Consider the following 22,287-nt stretch of genomic DNA (forward strand, 5'->3'; position numbering starts at 1 on the left):
TCCAGTCTCAGCCCCCCAAGTACTGGGATTATAGGCATGCCCCACCATGCCTGGCTAATATATATATTGATGGTACTGTGGTTCCTGGAAACCCTTCTATCTCTAGGCTACACTCCCAGACCTATTTTATATTTGGGAACAGAGTCTCTTAAGCCAGCGTGGCTGGCTTCAAATCTGTGCAATCCTTCTTTCTCCTCCTCCCAAGCGTGGGGATTACAAGCGTGCGCCACCACTCCCAGCAAAAAAAAAATATTTTAATAATTTATTCCATCTCAGGTATTTTTATATTTTTGAAGAAACAAAACAAGACAGTTTACCTTTAGGCATTGTGCTGAGCTTTGTGCTGATCCCTCTCTTTTTTCTTGTAAAGGCTTTTCTTTATTTTCTGAAAAAAATTTTAATACTTTTCAGTTCTGACTTTATGTGAGTACATTAAGAATCCATGGTCTTGCTGAGCGTGTTATCCCTGCACTTGGGAGGCTGAGACAGGAGGATCGCACAGGTTCAAAGTCAGCCTCAACTACTGAGTGAGGCTCTCAGCAACTTAGTGAGACCCTGTTTCCAAATAAAATATAAAATAGGTCTGGGAGTATAGCCTGGAGGTAGAAAAGCCCTTGGGTTCCACCCCAAGTACCACACACACACACACACACACACACACACACACACACACACACACGATGTTCTCTCTGAAACACTGTTATTCTCCGTGTACACTTTCTATTTTTTATCATATTTGAAAATAAATTCTGTTCAAGCTTTTCTCAGATCTCTTCATGCTAGATTGCCTCCTCATGTTCAATAGCGAGGCCCTCAAGAGCTGCCTGGAAGCTCTGAATGACTGGGTGAGGCTTGTTCATACTGAGGTTTCCTGTAGGGTGAGCTGTCTGATGCCTGTGGCTGGGGAACTCCCATGTCAACATCCATGTGGTATCTTGAGGCCTTTCCTCTTGGGCATGAGGAATTCTCACTGAGAAAGCCCTTGTTTGGTCTTCTGCCTGATGTGAAGGACTGGCTGCCATATTCTGGGTTGAAGAAGAAATCCTACATGTACCATGCACATACCATTTACTTAACTTTCCTGTTTTCTGATTGTTAAAACAGATCTTTTCTCTAGCTTTTCAAGGAGGACACATTGAAAAGGGACCTTGAAAAGGCTGGGGCCCGGGAGGAGACACCCAGCAATCTAGAGGAAGAGAGGGACACCCGGGATTCAGATTGCTTAAACAGCTTCCAGTCTCTTACAGGGGCAGTGGCACCATCAGTGGCTAAGCCTTCATTATTTGGTGGTTTTAGGTGATCTGGTTCTTGGCTTTCTCCAAAAGGTAATTAATTTTCATTAGTACTACTAGTTCATGTGTTTCCAAAAAGTTGGTGCTCTTTCTTCTCATATTTACTTTATTCTTGTAGGTTTAGGGTTTAGGCCTTTAAAAAACAACCAACCAACCAAAAAAAAAAAAAAAAAACCAAAAACTCGGGCATGGCGGCACATGCCTATAATTTAAGTACTTAGGAGATTGAGACAAGGAGGATAGCAAGTGGAGGCCAACTTAACAATTTGGTGAGACCCTATTTATTTATTTATTTATTTATTTTTAATTTATTTTTATTGGTGCATTGTAATCATACATCACATTGGAATATAAGACTTGAGCCGATATACAAGCACACATCATCCAATTAGCCCTCATCCAGTCCCCATCCCATTCCCTCCCCCTCCCTCAATCCCATGCTTGTTTGGTGATTAACTTTGATACATATGTTTATGTACCTCCTGCTTTTTAAAGAGGCTCCATCCTCCCCTATTCCATACCCTCTGATTGGTCACCTTAATTGCTTCACAATAGGGCTCGACCACTTCCTGTTGCCCCTTTCCTCCTAGTTACTGCTGATTAGGGGAAGCATCTGGTTTTAATTTTCTGTGATATTTCTCTGTGCATGCCGCGTTGCAAATACCGATCCCACTCTTGATGGCCCCAGTTGTGGCCTGGCTACCCGGTGGACTGATCCAGACCCTGCTGGTTCAAGCAGCAGCCTTGCCTCATGGGAGGCCCCGGTTCTGGCCTCGCTGGCCCCGACACTGGCCTAACCCCTCAGCTGGCTCCGATCCTGGCTTCGGAGGCCCCAGCACCGGCCTTCCTCACAGCAGGCTCCGATGTTAGCCGATGGCCCTGGCATCGGCCTAACCCCTTGGCAGGCTTCGATCCAGGCCTCGGAGGCCTCAGTAGCGGCCTTGCTTCATGGAAGGCTCCGATGCCGGCCGCTGGCCAAGGCACTGGCCTAACCCCTCGGCAGGCTCCGATCCCGGCCTCCGAGACCCGGCACCAGCCCTGCCTCACGACACGCTCCGATCCTGGCCTCGCTGGCCTCAGCACCGGCCTAACCCCTCGGCAGGCTCTGATCCTGGCCTCGGAGGCCTCAATAGCGGCCTTGCCTCACGGAAGGCTCCGATGCCGGCCGCTGGCCAAGGCACTGGCCTAACCCCTCGGCAGGCTCCGATCCCGGCCTCCGAGACCCGGCACCAGCCCTGCCTCACGGCAGGCTCCGATCCCAGCCTCACTGGCCCCAGCACCGGCCTAACCCCTCAGCAGGCTCCAATCCCGGCCTCGGAGGCCTCAATAATGGCCTTGCCTCACAGCAGGCTCCGATCCCGGCCATGCTGGCCCTGGCACTGGCCTGACCCCTCAGCAGGCTCCGATCCCAGCCTCGGAGGCCCCAGCACTGGCCTTGCCTCACGGCAGGCTCCGATCCCAGCTTTGCTGTGTCCGTCGCCGGCCTCACCCCTCGGCAGGCTCTAATCCGAGCACCCTCTTTGCCCAACTATTTGTCCCACGTTCTCAAGGGTGCGTGGTGGTGGTAGCATTCTGCCTCTGGGGTCATTACTTCAAAGATTCCAGGTGTAATGCATCAGATCTCTTCCTCCCCTGAGTACTGGCTACTGCCATTGCCACTGCCTCCACCATTTCAAATCTTTCCCAAGCTCTTTTTCCACTCTGAATGTTGTCCAGTCTTCCTAAGCATGCGCGACGGTAACATTCAACCTTTGGTGAAATTTCTCCAAAAAAAATAAATAAATAAAATAAGGTTGGTAGGCTCCGATTTCTGCTTCTCCTGAATACAATTCTCCACCGCCAATGCGGAGACTGCTTTCAGCACCGCCTTTCTCCTTGGTCTCCGCTAAAGTCTCTCTCCTTACAGGTGATGTCCAAGATTCTTAACAATGTAGAGAAGAAGCAGTCCTCCTTAGCAGGGAATTTTTCCAATAATTCCAGTTCATTTGGATAAGTTTTGTCTGCATCTCCAGTATCCTGGCACCTGCCACCTCCTTGACCCCTCTCCGATATTTTCCTTTTTTCTTTTTATTTTCCTTTTTTACAGGGTCTTTCTGGGTGGAGAGGGGTTCGCCTAGGGATGCCCCGTCAATGCCGGCCCACCCTCCCAGGGTCGGGGCCAGGGGCCCAGACCACGGGGTCCTTCCGGGTGGAGGGGGGGGGTGAGACCCTATTTTTAAAAAAAAGAGCTAGGGGTGTAGTTTGGAGGTAGAATGCCTTTGGGTTCAATCCCCTAAGAACACCTCCCCCAATCTTTTTAGTTTTAGTGCAGTTTAGAAGAAAGTAAAAGTGTGCATTTAATCAGCTATACTTTTCCAATTCTGCTTTCTTTAGGTGGAAATCCTACATCAGATATTTTCTAGTGTCTGTAGAGTTTTTCAGTTGCTCTCATTGGGGACAACCATGCCTTACCTAGGCTGCCTTACCTAGAGGCTGACTTACATGGAGGTCAATGAAGTTTAAGTTTCAAGGATCTAGACACACAGGTCCCTTTGCATACCGGAGGTGTAGAGTATCCTAGGTAGAAAGGATAAACCAGGTTGCAACTAGGAAGCATTCTGATAGATTGCCCCCAGAGATCATAGAAGGACCCAAATCTCCAAAGCTCCAAAGAATTGTGATTTCTGTCCTTATTCCAAGTGATTTCTTGCATTCATACCTAATTTTGTTTTGGTAATTTTGTTTTTATAGTGAACTCTTTAAAATGTATCTGCTCTCAATTCTCAAAAATCTTTGGCCTGCCCACCTTTGCCTTTTTAAAAAAGGCTTAAAAATTATATATGCCATATATTATATGATTACATGTATATAATGAATATCATTATTTTAATCCTTTAATTGGGAAAGGAAAAATAAGTTGCAGTTAAGGTTCAAGTAGCTAATAAAACACACCAGACCCAAGTCCTTCCACAATGTCAAACCTGCTGGTAAGATTTGAATAGAAATACATCAGTGCCTGCAATTGGCGATTTAATATTTTAAGAGTTAGTCAGAGTTTTATCTGATCCTGTCATCTTTTTTTTTTTTTAATTTTATTTTATTGGTGCACTGTATTCATACATCATAGTGGGATACAAACTTTTGTAGACATACATGCACACATCGCCCAGTCAGCCCCCACCCGATCCCCACCCCATTCCCTCCCCATCCCTCCTTCCCATGCTTGGCTTAGTGGTTGACATCTAGTATTATAGCAATTTATCCAAAATTAAAAATGATAATCTCACATAACAGTTTCATTTGTCTGATACCAAGCGTTTGATGATTTAAAGATAGCATTTCAATATTTCTTTTTGCTTTCTTTCTTACTAGAGCATATTTTTTTTCTGTTTTTTTAGGTGAAACTATCATATATTTATATATTTATTTTTCAGAAAAAATCTATCCTAATATGGAATATGAATTCTAGATACCCAAAACGATCTTGAAAAAGAACAAAGCTAGCAGATATATATTTTCTGATTTCAAACCATATAAAGCTACAATAATTGAAACAGTGTAGTACTGTTCTAAAGGCAGATATATAGACCATTGGAGTTAAATACAAGCCTAGAGCTAAATTCTTCCCTATATTGTCAAGTTATTTTTGACAAGGTTTCCACGAACATTTGGTGGTGGAAATAATAATCTTTTAACTAAATATTGTTGAAAAATAATAATTACATGGAAAAGAATAAAATTGGACCTTTACCTAATCCCATATACAAGTATTAACTCAAAATAGATAAAAGACCTAAATATAAATCTTAAGACTATAAACTTTTAGGAGAAAATCTGGGTCATAAAACCTCACAACATTGAAATTGGCAGTGATTTCTTGGATATGATTTCAATGGCACAGGCAACAGAAGAATATACAAACTCCCTAAAAAATAAAAGAAAATATTGTATATCCAAAGACAATGTAAACAGAGTTAAAAGTTACTAATAGAATTGGATAAAATATTTCCAAATGCTATATCTGAAGGTATATTAATATTCCAACTAGAAATCCTAAAAATTAACAACAATAAAGGCAAACAATACAACTTAGAGATAGGTAAAAGACTAACATAAATAATGAATCTCCACAGATAACCAATCTTAGTTGTCTGTTGGATGGAAACTCTTGTTTCTCTGGTTCTGGTGAGTGTTACCTATTTCTTCTTTGTAGTTAATCTCTTTGAGTATTTTCTCTAGCGCTGGTTTTGAAGACATAAATTCCTTCAGTTTCTGTTTGTCATGGAAGCTTCTTATTTCTCCATCTAATTTGATAGAAAGTTTTGCTGGATAGGAAATTTTTGGCTGGAAGTTGTTTTCTTTCAGAGTTTGGAATATGTTACTCCAAGCCCTTCTGGCTCTCATGACTTGGTTTGGGAAGTCTGGAGTGATTCTAATTGGTTTGCCTCTGAATGTCACTTGGCCCTTTGTTTTTGTTGCCTTTAAGATTCTCTGCTTGGCTTCCACATTGGTCATTTTGACAATTATATGGCGTGGGGATCCTCTTCTCTGATCCTGTCTAAAGGGAGTTCTATAAGTTTCCTGGATCTGTGTATCAACCTCTTGCTCTATATTTGGAAAATTTTCTGCTATTACTTCCTTGAAGAGATTGTTGATCCCTTTGGTATCACTTTCTTTTCCCTCCTCTATTCCAATTATTCTTAGGTTAGCTCTCTTAAGATGGGCCCATATTTCTTCAATGTCAGATTCCTGCTGTTGGATATTTTTTTCTAGATTAGAAACTATGCATTCATTTTTGGATTGCTCATCTTCTAAGAGCGAGATTCTGTTCTCCATGTGTTCTAATCGGTTGTTTGTGCTTTGAATTGAGGCCTTTACTTCATTAATTGCATCCTTTATCTCTTTTTGGCTCTCTCTGAGTTCTTTTCGAAGCACCTCTATTATTTCTACAGTTATTTTCCTGATTTGATCTTCTAGAAATCTCTGATTTTCTGTTTTATCAGGTTCTGATGTTGTGGGGTTGTGCACATTCATTACTCCAGTGTTATTCCTCTTTCCCATGATTTCGGAGGTTTGTGCCTTCTCTGGGTTCTTCCCTTGGGTCACTATGGCTTCACTTAAGGTGCTCTGGATCTTGAGTCAGTAGTATCTCAGACCCCACTACTCCTTTACTGGGTTGTATCACAGAGTCTCCGACCCAGGGAGTCGATAGAGGCTGCTTTAGACTGTGGGGGGTGCCAGGTTGGGCGTTCTCCTATGGTGTGATATCTCTGCCACCACCACTCCCTCACTGGGTCAAGTCCCAGGAGGCCCAATACTGCGATTTCTCCTCTGTGGCCCGCAATTTGACTCACTGTTCTTGAGTACGCAGATGTAGCTGTACTGGACTCGGTGAATTCACTGCTGCTGCCGCCGCCGGTGGCAATATGGCGCCTCTGCCACGCCCTCGGCCATGAGGCTGGCGTATTTTTTCTTCTCTGGTTTTGATTTCCACTCTGAATCCCTGCAGCGTGTGCTGAGCTCAGCCACTGGGAGCTTTAAATGCTGTCTGCGCCGAAAGATCCCGCCTGGCTGTTCCGCAGCGGCTCACCTGGCTTGCTGTAGCCGTCCGTTGAGTTCACCGCTGCCGCCGGCAGTATGGCGCTGCTGCTGCGTCCTCGGGCTCGTGTGTCTCCTCTGTGGCCCTGAGCTCTGTTCTCAGTCCGCTTTCTCTCTGGAGCCTGGTGGTTTTTTTTGTTTTTCTGGTGATGGTGTTTTCTGGCTATGAAAGGCGCTCTTTTTGTGGTAATGGAGATTGGTTGTTAGCGGGACTCTTAAGCCCCGCTTTTCTCGGTCGCCATCTTCCCGGAAGTCAAGAGACCCAATCCCGTTATAGGACTTGGACCGGACTTTTTATACCCATAACCTCCATCTTGTTTACGTGATTCTCTGATCCTGTCATCTTAAGCAACAGGATACACTCTAAAGTCAAAGAAGAGTCATCTAAAAAGAAATGGACTGCCAACAAGAAAAAGAAAAGAAAAAAGAAAAAAAAAAAGAAATGGACTCTCTAAAATTGAACTAAATTAAATCCAAATAAATATTTAGTGCATGCCCAAACACACTGGACATTGTGCTTTGTGTGGGACAGGAAAATGGCTGCCTGTGGCTGCTAGGAAAACTCACCCTAAATTGTCCAACAGTCTCACCAGAAGACATTTTTTATTACATAGAACTAGGGGGGTCCACCTTTTCCCCACATTTTTTGCATTGTGATAAAATGGGGGAGGGAATTGGGGAAGGGCTAAATGTGTGATGTGTGCATGTATGCCTCTACCACCTTGTACCCCATTAAGATGTATGATTACAGTGCACCAATACAACTACTAAAAAATGAACATAATAAAATCTACTACCTTAACCTTTTTGGAGTACAGTTAACTGGTATTGTCTACATCCATATTGTTGTGCAGCCATCACTCCTGTCCATCTCTAGAAATCTTCACTGTGTGTGTGTGTGTGTGTGTGTGTGTGTGTGTGTGAGAGAGAGAGAGAGAGAGAGAGAGAGAGAGAGACAGACAGACAGACAGACAGACAGACAGACACAAGACAGACACTGACTGGGGATTAAACCTATGGGCATTCTACTTTTGAGCTACACCCTCAATCTTTTTATTTTTGTTTTGAAACAAGATCTCACCATGTTGCTAAGGCTATTCTTGAAATAGTAATCCTCCTGTCTCAGCCTTCCAAGTACTGAGATTACAGGTGTGTGCCACCATCACTGGCTTTTTTCACTTTTAAGACTCATTTATATATCCTATCAGATTTGTCTTAAATGGCAGCAATTAGCATTGGACACGAGATTTTGTATAATGTTCAGAGTAGCTTTACCACCAGAAACTATTCTGTCAGTAAGTTCATAAAGTAGGTAAGAGTCCTATAATCACTTTAAAGATGGAGACTCAAAATGGGTAATATTGGGGCTGGGTTTTGAGCCTAGGAATCTCAATGCCCTTTTCTGCATTCACAAACCAGATGGTTATGGCACAGTCTCATTGCTAAGACTGTCTGCCTGGGTCATTAATTCTCAGTGGTGGTATTTGTAGATGGAGCTTGTATATGTAGTTAGGAAAAATCCTGGCCTCAAGCCAGGTGTGGTGGCTCATGCTTGTAATATCCCAGTACTTGAGAAGCTGAGACAGGAGGATTGCAGGCTCAGTCAGCCTCAGCAATTTAGCAAGGCCCTCTGAAACCTGGTAAGACTGTTTCAAAATAAAATATAAAATAGGACTGTGTGTGTGTGTGTGTGTGTGTGTGAAGTAGAATAGCTCCTGTGTTCAAGCCCTAGTACTACAAATAAAAAAAATCTTGGCCTATTAGAAGTAGGCTTAGACTCCTGTTGTGGAAGAATAGTTACTGATGTAGCAGTGGGGGAAAGTGGGTCACAAAATAATATGTATAAAAAATGAGCATGATCTCATTTTTTAACTATTTGTATAAGTGTATATGTGTGTATTAAGAATATATATATATATATATATATATATATATATATATATATATCGATGGTTTAAATAAAATTAAATGCATTGATAACTCTTTTTTCCTGACATTTCTATATTTACTATATACATTTTGTTTCAAGAAAAAAAGGCCAATTTAAAACAAAAAAAAACCCCAAAACAAACAAAAAAATACTTTTGAGGAAGTAGATGTCCATGAAAGGGTATGCCAGGAAGCCCTTGGCTAAGAAGTGCTGTTGTAGGAGTCATTGTGCTTCAGGAAATTGGCAACCCTTAGAAGAAAGAATTTTTTTTTTTTTTTTTTTTTTTTTTTTTTACCACTGGGAGTTCTTTAGAAGGAACAAAAGTTTCTGAAGGAGCATTCAACTCCTTGGAGAAAACTGACTTAGCCAGGAAGACAACTGGTGTAAGGGTCAAAGACAAAACTTCAAATACGTTTTTTTTTTCCTCAAATCTAGAAAGAGGTCTGATCATCAGGAGCAACACCTGGTAGAAAACTTTTATTAGGCTTACACATCAAGCCCCTATGTGCCCCCCTTTTTATAAGCCTTATAAGTATACATTACACTAAAGACAGGAAGACAAGGAAGAAGAGAACACAATCTACTTCTCTTGTATAAATACTGTGTTTTGGCACACTGTATGCTGATAAACTAGTAATAGTCAAATATAAATTGTTAAAAATGCAGAGGCCGGACGTGGTGGCGCACGCTTGTAATCCCCGCGCTTGGGAGGCAGAGACAGGAGGATCGTGCAGGTTAGGAGACCCTGTTTCCAAATAAAAATGTAAAAATAGGTCTGGGAGTGAAGCCCGGAGGTAGAAGGGCTTCCAGGAACCCCAGTACCACCACCAAAAAAAAAAAAAAAAAGCAGAGATAGCAGGGATATAATTTTTAAAGACTCCAACATAAAAAGCAAGATACAGAGGCTGATGGCTTTGTGTTGTGTGGAAAATATTTATGGCTTTTTATTCAATTGAGACAACACATTATTACATTAAGGATAACTGGCACAATTAACTTATTTATTATTAATATCAATTTATTTAACTTTTTATTGGTGCATTGTAGTCATACATCTTAGTGGAGTGCAAGATGGTATAGACATACATACACACATCACCCAACACAATTCATGTATTCAGGAACTTATTGAGCTGCAGTGCAGGACAGGCATGGTGGTCTGTGTCATCAGGGATGCAGCTTCCTTCTGTCTTATTCCTCCACTTTGCATTGGCCTGAACCTCATGATAAAAAATGGCAGCATCCATTTCAGGAAAGATAGAGTTTGAAAAAAAAAAAAAAACCCTTTTCTACCACATTCCTATTTCCACCTACATACAAGGATATGGAAAATGTATGCTTGGAATTTATGTCTAAAAAAATCAGGGCATCTATTGCCACAGATGAATTAAAGAATGGATTTTGGGAGATGACAACTATTACCCTCTTTCACAAGCATCAATCACAGGATATCTCACACTTGGCAATGTGGACATTTTGGGCCAGATTCTAATTACTGTGAGTGGCTATCCTGTGCATTGTAGATGGGATTAGGGGCATCCCTGGCCTCTGCCCACCAGTAGCATCATAGTTGTGACAACCAAAAATGTCTCTAGGTATTGCCAAATGTTCTTTGAAGATGTTCTCTCCACCCCTTGTGAACGACTGACTGTGTGCAGGAACTGTGTTAGTCACTGGAAGTAGACAAAAACAAACCATAAATGACATTTCTGATAGTGATAAAGTATTGATGAAAATAGGATAAAAACCTATTTGCAGCATTTGCTCTATGTAGCATTTGCTACATGGGTAAAAGTTCTGAGAGGGGAAAGGATGTGACTTGTTCTGAAAAGAATCAGAGTGCAGGTGTGGTTTGCAGGGCAGATGAACTGATAGCCTGGAGAGTAGGTGGGAGCCTTGCAACATCTTTGGGGGTTGATCTTAAGTGCAATGGGAAATATTTGGAAAATGTAAACAGTGACATATTTTTCTTTTTTTTTTTTTTTAAATTGGGTAACTGCTAGAAGTGTGTTTATTTGAGAAGTTAAAGGAAGATGCAGGAAGACCAGGAGGAGGTCGTCATAACAGTCCAAGTGAGAGATGATGGTGATGGGATAAAATCCGGAGGAGGATAGATAGCTAAGATAGGAGGTGGCTAAGGCAATCTTTGATTTACCCAAATGGCTAACGGGAAGAACAAGTAGTAGCCTTCCCCTCGGAGCTGGGGGTGTAGATTGGAGATTGAATGACCCTGGGTTTCATCCCCAGAAACACACACACACACACACACACACACACACACACACACACACACACACACACACACACAATGTTTAAAAGAACTGGTATATTCGCACATTACTTAAAGGACACTCAAATGCATGTTATGCTACATATCCTGAGGGCTGGGCGTGGGCTATCAGCTGTAGTGGTACATGGATAGAAGGGATAGTGAGAAGACAGTAAGTGGAAACCAGAACTAGACTAACCTACAGAGGGGCAAGGCAATAGGTCCAGCTCCTCTTAGCAGCTGTGAGTGGGGGCTCTAGATTGGGGATCAGCTGTAGGACTCTTGTCATTGGAAAGGATCTTAGTCCCCAGAGTACTGTGATAAATAGCCAAGAGAAGAACTTAGGCGCTAAGGAATAAGGCATGGGGGTGCTGGAGGTTTAGCTCAGAGGTATAGTGCATGCCTAACATGTGCAAGGTCCTGGGTTCTATACTTAGCACCACAAATAAACAAATGGAAAACAAGGCAAGAATCTAGTTACCAGTATGGGGACCTAAGATATTGCTGGGCAAGCAACAAGGATGACTCCTGGCAAATTCTCGAGTGTTCACATCAGTCTTTTTAAGCATTGCTTCCTAGAGACTTAAAACTCAGGTACATTTATAAGTAGGGAGAAAGTCTGACAAACCTGTGTAATTCCAATGGAAAGGGTCAAGAACAACAGTCATGTGTTTGAATTTATAATACAGCCCAAACATAAAGAAGTTCTTAATGACAATGAGAAAGAAAATAATTTAATATGCAGCATAGCTATACGTTCATGTAATATATATTCTCATATAATAGTATTTGCTAAGCACCATCACTGGTAAGAACAGCAGTAGGAACATTCTCCAACACAGCTTGTAAGATAGTTTGGTACAGTGGTAAAGTGCAGAGACTCTGAAGCCAAACTTTCTGGTTCAAACTCTGGCTATACATGGCAATATTTTCATTTTAGTTAAGTATAGCTAGTTATGAAGACTAAAGTAATATCTAAGGAACCAGGATTCCTAAATTCTAGGCTCAAATCTTGACCATGAATCTAACTCCTCTCCACTTTAATTTTGGAAAACTTCTGAAACTTTTAAGGCCTTCCATGTACAGATCTGTAAAATTGAGAGTTAAGGTCTATGATCCCCTAAATGTAAAGATTTTTTTGTGAAATTTTGAAATTCCCATGCTCTTCAAAGAGCACCCAGACTCTCTCCTTACAGTCTAAGCAACTTTCTTCCTCCTCCTCCTCTTCTTCTTCTTCTTTTTTTTTTTTTGCACTGCGAATCAAACCCAGAGGCATTCTATCTCTCTCTCTTTTTTTAAATTCTGAAACAGGGTCTTGCTAGGTTGAGAGTCTATGTTGCTGAGGCTGTTCTCAAACCTGCAATTCTATCACATCCAGCTCATCTAAGCAACTTTGAGAATTGCTGTATTTATTTTACATAGTAACCCTTTGCTAAAATTTATTATTCCCATGTTGGAGATGAGGAAATGGAGGCCCAGAAAACTAGAATAACGTGTTTAAGATTATATGGCTAAATGAGTGGAAAGGCTAGGAGTAGATTCTGGTTCTGCCAGTTCTAAAGATGTGCATTTTCCCTTTTTCTGTATCTTATTCTGACATTAGACTTATTTCTGTAGAGTATGCCAAGATACCAAACACTCAATATCTATTTATTTACCCATACAGTTCTCACTTTGATATTTCTAAGCCTATGCTCTAAGCTGTCATTTGTTTGGTTCTCTTCTATTTTAGCACCCCCTTTCCTTGTTATTTATGGTGTTGTCAGCCCATATGTTCTAATTCCCATTTCTTACTCCTGTTAAATGTCTCCTTTATGTCTGTTTTCTAGCACTAACTCCTGGCATTATCTGAAATGATATTATATACTTGCTCATTTCATCCACTTTATAATGAAAAAATACATTAAGTTGGTATTAAAACGATAATAACACCCAAATGTGGTACATGCCTGCAATTCAGCTACTCAAGAGACTGAGGCAGGGAGGATTGCAATTTGAGGCAACTTGGTGAGATCTTCTCTCAAAATAAAATAAAAATTATTAAGTCACACATAATGGGCGTAGCTTTAAAATTTATTTATTATTTTTTGAGGTACTGGGAATGGAACCTAGGGACATTGTACCTCAGAGCTACACCTATTTTTAGTCTTTTTTAGTTTTTGAAACAGGGTCTCACTGAGTTGCAAAGGGCCTCACTAAGTAGCTGAGACTGTCGTTGAACCATGATCCTCCGGTCTCTGCCTTCTGAATACTGGGATTACAAGCATGAGCCACCACTTAAAAATTTAAACGAATGCATCCACTATGGGATAATTCCACTGGCAATTATATTTTATTTTATTTTTTATTTATTTATTTTATTTATTTATTTTTTTGGTGGTACTGGAAGCCCTTCTACCTCTGGGCTACACTTCCAGACCTATTTTTTTTTTACATTTTCATTTTGGAAACAGGGTCTCCTAAGCCAGCGCGCGCGGCTGGCTTTGAACCTGCGCGATCCTCCTGTCTCCGCCTCCCAAGCGCGGGGATTACAAGCGTGCGCCACCACGCCCGGCTATATTTTATTTTTTAAATAAATTTTTATTGGTGCATTGTAGTCACATCTTAATGGGATTAAAAAACTTGTGGAGATATACATGCACACATCACCCAATCAGCCCCTACCCAATCCCTAACCCTTCCCTCCCCTTTCCCTCCTTCCCATGCTTGGTTTCCTGATTAACTTTGATATGTTTGTCCCCCCCCCCCATATATGGTCAAGTTATTTTTGACAAGGTTTCCAAGAATATTTGGTGAAGGAAATAATGATCTTTGCACTAAATATTGTTGAAAAATAATAACTACATGAAGGCAATTATATTTTATCAATAACCTTTTTACATTTGATATTTATAAAAGTTTTGAGTATAGTCAACACTACAATGGAATAGGTAAAGAAGACATCACCATTTGTATTAAAGCTCTGTCCAATAATCATAACAAAAAATTTACCTACTTTTTATATGAAGGATTGTCAGTGATGATAGACATATACAAAAAACTTTGGAAAGACTTATGGGGTGAGAGAGGGGTTGAGGGTTGTCCTGGTGGGGGGCAACAAGTACACTCTGTACTCCAAAATTACAATGTGCCTAATTAAAAATAAGAACAGCTGGGCGTGGTGGCACATGCTTATAATCCCCGTGCTTGGGAGGCAGAAACAGGAGGATCACGCAGGTTCAAAGCCAACCTTGCTGTTTTAAAAGACCCTGTTTGCAAATAAAAATATAAAAATAGGTCTGGGAGCCGGGCGTGGTGGTGCACGCTTGTAATCCCCGCGCTTGGGAGGCAGAGACAGGAGGATTGCGCAGGTTCGAAGCCAGCCTCGCGCGCTGGCTTAGGAGACCCTGTTTCCAAATAAAAATGTAAAAATAGGTCTGGGACTGTAGCCCAGAGATAGAAGGGCTTCCAGGAACCCCAGTACCACCAAAAAAAAAAAAAAAAAAAAAAAAAAAAATTGGTCTGGGAGTCTAGCTCGGAGGTAGAAGGGTTTCCAAGGAACCCCAGTACCACCAAAACAAAACTAAACTAAAAAACAAAAAACAAACAAAAAAAGGGCTGGGGATGTAGCTCAGTGATCGAGCACTTGCCTAGCATGAATGATGTCTTAGATTCAATTCCCAATACTGTATAAAGAAATAACAACAACACCAACAAACAAACAAAATAGAAGCTGAAACAAAGACTAGTGAAGAAAAACACCGGTTCTTATTTTTCATTTTCTTTTATATTTAGGTCTTTAAAAGGCAAGGAAGTGAATTTTCATGTCTAAACACTCAAACAACCTAAGTTACATTAACATTATAGTCACTACCTCTAAATGAATATTTTAAATGAAAAAATAGCATTTTAACATTTAGCTTTTAGAATATAGAAACATTTGAGAGAAACTGTGACACCAGTGTATGTATATTTGAGGTAATATCTATAAAATTAACTCTCACAACCATAGAAAACACTGCTCTTTTGGATATTGACGTTTTAAGTCAAGAAGTCTATACTGTAAAATAAATTCAGTTCAGTGCTATGACAGTTAAGTGAGCAGATGTAAACTCTATTACCAATGAACTCTCAAGTTCATCAAAGGTAGACTATTTACTGGGTATTATTAACACAAATAACCAATAAAAAGAGTACAACAGGTACAGGAACGCAGTAACAAAATATAAATATCAATATAGTTGTCTCAGAGTAAACCATTGTACCATCAAGCTGAAAAAAAAGTGACTAAGGTCTTCATTTGCCCTGTTGTTTCTGATTCTTCTGTATTAACACAGTGGCTACTTTTATTATTTATCCTAATTTAATGTTCCTGTGAATAAATTTGTTGATACTGAATACTATTTTCAAACATACATCATCATTATTATCTATTTAAAGAAATAATTATTGGAAACTGATCCAAGCTTTCAAGGCTATTAATAGAATGCAAATTAAAAAAAATCTTATTTTGGAAGTAACACATTTTTCAATATTTACATAGTGACCACTATGTAAATATTGCATTTAACATATTTATTTATTTTTATTTATTTATTTATTTATTTTTTACTGGGGGTGGAACCCAGAGGCTTTCTACCTCTAGGCTATTCTCCCAGACCTATTTTATATTTTATTTGGAAACAGAGTCTCACTAAATTGCTAAGAGCCTCACTAAGTAGCTGAGGCTGGCTTCGAACCCTTGCAGTCCTCCTGTCTCAGCCTCCCAAGTGCGGGGATTACAAGCGTGCGCCACCACGCCCAGCGACATATTTATTTTTAAAGAGCTAGAATACACTTTGTATCTAGAACATTATCAACTGTTTGGTAATGTTACTACTATGTACCCTATGTGTGGTATTAAAAAGATTATTGGCCAGTCATAGTACTATTTCTGAACTGAATTTTAAATTCTCTAGTGACTATCATGATAGTGAATTTATTATCTTGACACGGTGTATCACAATCTTCTTTCATAAAGTTCACAGATCTTTCTTACTGCCTTTTCCTAAACGATTCTGTAAGGAAAAAAAACAAGACAGAGTATATAGCAAAGAGTGACAGATTTATAGATACAACTAGAACTTTAAAAAATTATACTGTGTATAATTATGAGAATAATCTAATGTCAAAGCATGGATTGAAAAAGTCTCAAATTTTAAAACCTATAATATTTGAGTTTTGCTTGAAAAAATACAGGGGGAAAGTAGCAATGCTGATAAGTTCTTTTCTTATGCCTTAATCTATCTTGCTTTTGTTTCATAGATTACCCAAGAAAAACAGAAGTTTTTAAATTCCTCTGCTGTAAAGCCAATTAAAATTTTTGGCAAGGAAAGAATATAGGGAAGCAAAAACCCAGTTGGGAAGGGGGCCCTTCTTAAATTAGAACTGGTTTTTAAAATTATACTTTCCTGATTATGTTACAAAGATGACGATGTCATTTAAAACTGGAGGAAAATGGAATAGAAATTAAGCCCTAAGAGATAACTTGGACCAAGAAAATGATATCTACATCGAGAAAGAAATTTCATAAAATGGAATTGCACAGTTATTGCTTATACACAGAAAGTTCATGAAACTCAGACTAAGCATTAATGCTCTCAGAACAACTTCAATAACATTAACTTTAAGCAACCAGATTAAGTCAGAATAACAGTAGGTATTCTGAATGTTAACATGCCACTTTTACACCTCTACACATACCTGGCCATTTCAGACAAAAATCAAAGTTTCAATGGAGCTGTTATTAAAGACAAATCCCTTAAGTAAAGAATGACTTTTCAAAATGAAATTTAAAAACTGCCAGGTGCTGGGTTTGTGCTGCCAAAATTCCCTAGTCAGTTCTGTCTATTTTCTTTTCTAAGAAGAGAGCCAGTGCAAATAAGAAAAGCAAAGATTACATGTTTTGAAGGAACTGTATTCTGATATTTATTCAACACCTATAACATGGAGGGGACCAGATGGGGAATTCCCAATGGATTTAAAAGATGCAACATGAGATTTGATTACGGTAAAGAAACTAGTGTTCCGTCTTTTTCATTTTTGTTTCCTTAATTTTTAAAAATCCTTTATGTTATGCTTGTTTCATTTAAAGTATGTCAATAATGTAAAATTGAAAAATCCATAAGTTTTCCAAAGAACCTTAGGATATATTCAATTCCCAAGGTTGGTTTGATAATTAAAAATCATGAGGATAAATTCACAAGGTTTAGCTCTCATTTAAGTAATGATGTAGTGGAAGTGCACAGACATCAAATGATGTCACCTGAGAGTTGATGGGCACTGAGATTTTTAAACCCTTGAAACAGAGATGTTTTTAACGGGGAGTTGTTTTCACAGGTGATGAGACAATAGAAACAGCAAACAGTACAGTAAGGCACTTTCCAGGACTAGGAACAATATAAAACCACCACTATTTCTTGGGCTTGAGGAACAAGAGAAGGTATGGTTAGGATACCAGAGACAAGGAACTACAATCATGAAGGAGATGGAATCCAAAGTAGAGAGGCAGAGAGAAAGAGAAAGAGAGACAGAAAGAGAAGAGATCTAAAGCAGAGAGGGAGGAGGAGGAGGACGATGAGGAGGATGAGGAGGAGGATAAGGAGGAGGAAGATGAGGAGGAGGAGGAATTATAATCATCATTTCTGTTTTTTTTTTCTTTCTGCTTTAAGTATTCTATTAGTACCTTTCAATGGCTAAACCTGTTCAGAAATTAGAAAGTAAGAGAGCTTGGGAATGTACCTCCATGAAACATGGATTAAAGCAACAGTGAAAGCAGGGATCCAAGAATACAGTCCAATGACCAGCAGAGGCCCAAGAACCTGGCTAATGAAGGAAGTTCTGGAGAAAGAGTTCCTTACTTTGAATTCAATTTTAAATGTTATCCCCTTCCAGTTCTAAACGTACTTGTCCACAAAATACTGATATTAAAATATTTTAATTTCTTGAGTTATCATAGAGTAAATATATGTGCTTTGTCCACAGCATGTGCTCAATAAATGTCAATATTTCAACAATGGGATACAAGCAGAAATTAAATCAAGGCCTAAATGTACTACTGAAAAATGTGCAGCTCTCAGCATGACAGTGTATGGTATATCTTGGGTGGAGATACTTTCTAAAGAAACAAGTATAACAATTATTTTCTTGGAAAGAAATTATTTTCTACATTGTTTCTACATTTCTTTCTTTCTTTCTTTCTTTCTTTCTTTTTTTTTTTTTTGGTGGTATTGGGGCATTCTACCTCTGAGCTACACCCTCAGCCCTATTTTTTATTCTTCAAAACAGGATCTCACTGAGCTGCAAAAGACCTCACTAAGTAGTTGAGGCTGTCTGAGAACCACAATCCTCCAAGTGTGGCTGGGAAATCAATTCAGGTTAGCAGCTGAAGAGGAAGACAAGCCCAATATGGGTGAATGTTTGGAACTGAATCTAGCTGGACTATAGGATAGAAAAAGAAAACCCATGGCCTAGATCTGATGATAACATTAACAACAACAGCAAAAATTTCCATTTCCATCTTTCAAATCAACTTTGGAGACAAATTTTTGATGCCACAGTCTTTTGTCCTAAGATAGCTAAAGTTTTGAGGCAGAAGAAAGAAGGGGTAGGTGTGATGTGGACCTTCAATTTTTGGCCTCATTTTGGTATGAATATAGCAAACTTTCCAAATAGCAGAACTCCAGATTTTCCACAGCCAGTCTATTTTTCAGTGCTCCTGCCATTTTTGCAGTTCAATTTTTTGGTGGCCAAGAAATTGGAATGTTTTAAGTTAGTATGTCAGTGATTATCTTGTATTTTGAGGCAATTATCTTCACCCTCTAGGTAAATATGGCTTCTTTAGACATTTAATGAAACCAAGATTAAGTACATCATCCTGATTTGGGAAGAGTAAGTAATCCTGGGTAAATTACTTAGATTACTAAGTAATATTATTTTAAAAAATTCAGCTGGGCATCGTGGCACAACTTGTAATCCCAGTACAGGAGGCTGAGACAGGAAGATCGAAGGTTTATGGTCAGCCTCAGCCAATTAGTGAGACCCTGCTTAAAAATAAAAGAATAAAATAGGGCTGGAGGTATAGCTCGGGGTAGAATGCCTCTGGGTTACACACACACACACACACACACACACACACACACACACACACACACACACACTTTCATACAGTACATGTCACCCACCTGAAGTTCTGAGTGTTCTTTCAAGAGTCGATCGTATTCTTTTGAAAGTCTCTCTGACTGCATCTTCATTGTCATCACATCATTTTGTGCCTTAAAAAGGGCTAGAAAATATCAAATAGGATTTTACTTTGAAATAATTTGAACTTTACAGAAAAACTCTGTAATCTTTACTCAGATTCATTTATGTTAATGTTATGCTCACGTTGCCATATTATGTCTACATATACAATTGTTTTCTGGAGTAATTTAAGAATAAGTTGCAGACATCAACTTTACTCTTTAAAACATCACCGAGCTGAGCATGGTGGTGCATGCTTCTAATTCTAGTACTTGGGAGGCTGAGACAAGAGGACTTCAGGTTTGTGGCCAGCCTCAGCTATATTTAGTGCTCTTCTCCACAACTTAATGAGACCCTCTTTTACAATGCAGAATAAAATATAGGGCTGGGGGTGTAGCTCAGAGGTAGAATGCCCATGGGTTAAATCCCCGGTACTGCAAAAAAAAAAAAAAAAAAATCGTGTATTTTCATAGAACAGAATATTGCCTAACATAACCATAATACAGTCGCTAAATTTAGGAACCATATCAACACAATACCTTTAATCTAATTTATCATCCATATTCGCAAATGTCCTTCAGCATTTTTCCATTTCTAGTCCAGGAAACAGTCCTGGACCACATACTGTATTTGGCTGTCATGTCTGTTTAGTTTCCTTTAATCTGGAATAGTTCTCCAATCTTTCCCTGGCCCTCCTATCTCCACCTTTTGTGACAATGACATTTTTAAGAATATAGGCCACTTTAAAAATAGAATGTCTTCATTTTGGTTTGTCTGACGTGTCCTCATGGTAAATTCAGGTTATGCATCCCACTTAGCTATAAATATGTGATGTTTAATGCTTACCAGGGCATCAAAGGCCAATCACATCCAAAGATGCTCTGCCTCTGTTTTTTTCCATTTTAGTTACTATTTTCCCTCTTGTAAAGGCCAATCACATCTAAAGATTCTCTGCCTGTTTTTTTTTTTTTTCCATTTTAGTTACTATTTTCCCTCTTGTAACTAAAGTAGCAATATATGGGAAGATAATTTAGACTATGCAAACATCTGGTTCCTCAAAATGTCTCTCCTGCATTTAGCACCCATTGATAATTTTTGCCTAAACCAACCTTTATTATGACAGTTACAAAATGATAATTTTCCAACTTTACCATCCTATTCACATTAATCAGTCAGCATTCTACTGGAAGGAAGAGCCCTCCTTTCTTCTTCATCCATCTATTTGTCTATCTGTCCATCCATTCATCCACCCACCTACCCAATGAACTCATACAATTCTACTTTTAATGAGTTGTTAACTCACTACTATATTTTCATACTCAAATTTCTTAAAGATTTGGCCAGTGAGAACTTTTTCAGGCTGGTTTCTAGTTCCAGTATGTCCCCAACCTTTTTTTTTTTTTTTTTTTTTTCCTTTTTGGTATTTCTCTATTTTCTGGCACAAGATGTTCCAGTTTATCCAAAACCTTCCATGCTCATTTGGGACTCAGGCATTAAGAAGAGTGATCAGAAGGGTCTGCTACTGAAAAAACTGATAGCAAGAAAAAGTATCTTAGCTGGGCATGGTGGCTCACACTTGTAATCCCAGCATTCAGGAGGCTGAGACTGGAGGATCACGGTTTGCGGACAGCCTCAGCTACTTAGTGAGGCTCTCTGCAACTCAGTGAGACCTGGTTTCAAAATAAAGAATAGGGCAGGGGGTATAGCTCAGAGGTCAAATGCCCCTGGGTTCCATCCCCAGACCTGCAAAAAAAAAAAAAAAAAAAAAAAAAGAAAAAGAAAAAGAAAAAGTATCTTATTTTTCTTGTTAACAAAGATGGTCATTTTGCACACAAAATTTCAAGTATGGAAATGTGTGATTGATACTTAAAAGTTTTTAACAGGAGATAATAACATACAGAGTGGTCATATATTGGCTTTGGTGTACCAAGAAACCACTGTCATAGGTCAGCAGATTCATATCATTAGATAGAAGAAAAATATATATGATAACACACTGTGGAGGTGATAATGAGTAAAATATGTAGAAAGGAAGGTCCAATGTGCAACCAACAAACTAAACTTGCCATACTTGAAAATTTGCTTTTATATAGTGTTTTGAGAAATTACTTTTCCTAAGTCTGGGAATTTGGAACTAGTTCTGTATATAAATCTGTATTTGAACTGGGTGTGGTGGCACATGCTTGTAATCCCAGCACTTGGGAGGCTGAGACAGGAGGATCACAGTTCGTGGACAACCTCAGCTACTTAGTGAGGCCCTCCACAACTCCGTGAAGCTCTGTTTCAAAATAAAGAATAAAAAATAGGCTAGGGGTGTAGCTCGAAGGTAAAATGCCCCTGGGTTCCATCCCCAGTAACACACACACACACACACACACACACAAACACACACACACCTGCATTTGGAAGTTCTGTATTTGTCAATCTTTTGGGGTAAAGGTTTTAGGAAAGAAAGTAGAATTTATAAAAATAAAAGTTATTTTTTGGCACAAAATTATTTATAAATAATCAAAATACCTTTCCTCTTAAGAAGACATTATATAGGCATTTTTATATATCAACAATCATCAACCAAAGTGCTTTCTGAATCAGTATTTTGTAGAGAGTCTCATTAAAACTGAGTGTGTCATTTTATATCTGTATTGTCAGTATGACAGCCCCTACCTGCATATGGCTAGTGTGCAATTTATCTTTTTTTTTTTTTGGTGCTGGGAATTGAACCCAGAGGCATCCTACAACTGAGCCACACCCCCAGCCCTATTTTATTTATTTTGAAACAAGGTTTTGCTAGGGTGTTGTAAGCCTTGCTAAACCGAGACTGGCTTCAAACTTGCAATCTTCCAGTCTCAGACCCCCAAGTACTGGGATTACAAATGTGCACCACCATACCTGGCTTAGTGTGCACTTTAAATCTGTCCAGTGTAACTGAGAAACTAAAACTTAAACTGTATTGAATTTTA

General features: G+C 39.4%; 1 protein-coding gene across 1 annotated transcript in view; it reads right to left on the reverse strand.

Annotated features, from left to right (window-relative positions):
• Positions 1-22,287, reverse strand: part of BCAP29 (B cell receptor associated protein 29) — a gene marked incomplete at both ends in the record, with an annotated part of 76,099 nt that overhangs the window by 16,106 nt on the left and 37,706 nt on the right. The window contains 3 exon segments of the mRNA XM_080701810.1: positions 10,356-10,472; positions 16,086-16,104; positions 19,270-19,370. Coding sequence (XP_080557936.1) covers positions 10,356-10,472; positions 16,086-16,104; positions 19,270-19,370 — 237 coding nt within the window.

This window comes from Muscardinus avellanarius, assembly GCF_963383645.1.
Source record: "Muscardinus avellanarius genome assembly, chromosome: 9".
NCBI classification, from domain to species: domain Eukaryota; kingdom Metazoa; phylum Chordata; class Mammalia; order Rodentia; family Gliridae; genus Muscardinus; species Muscardinus avellanarius.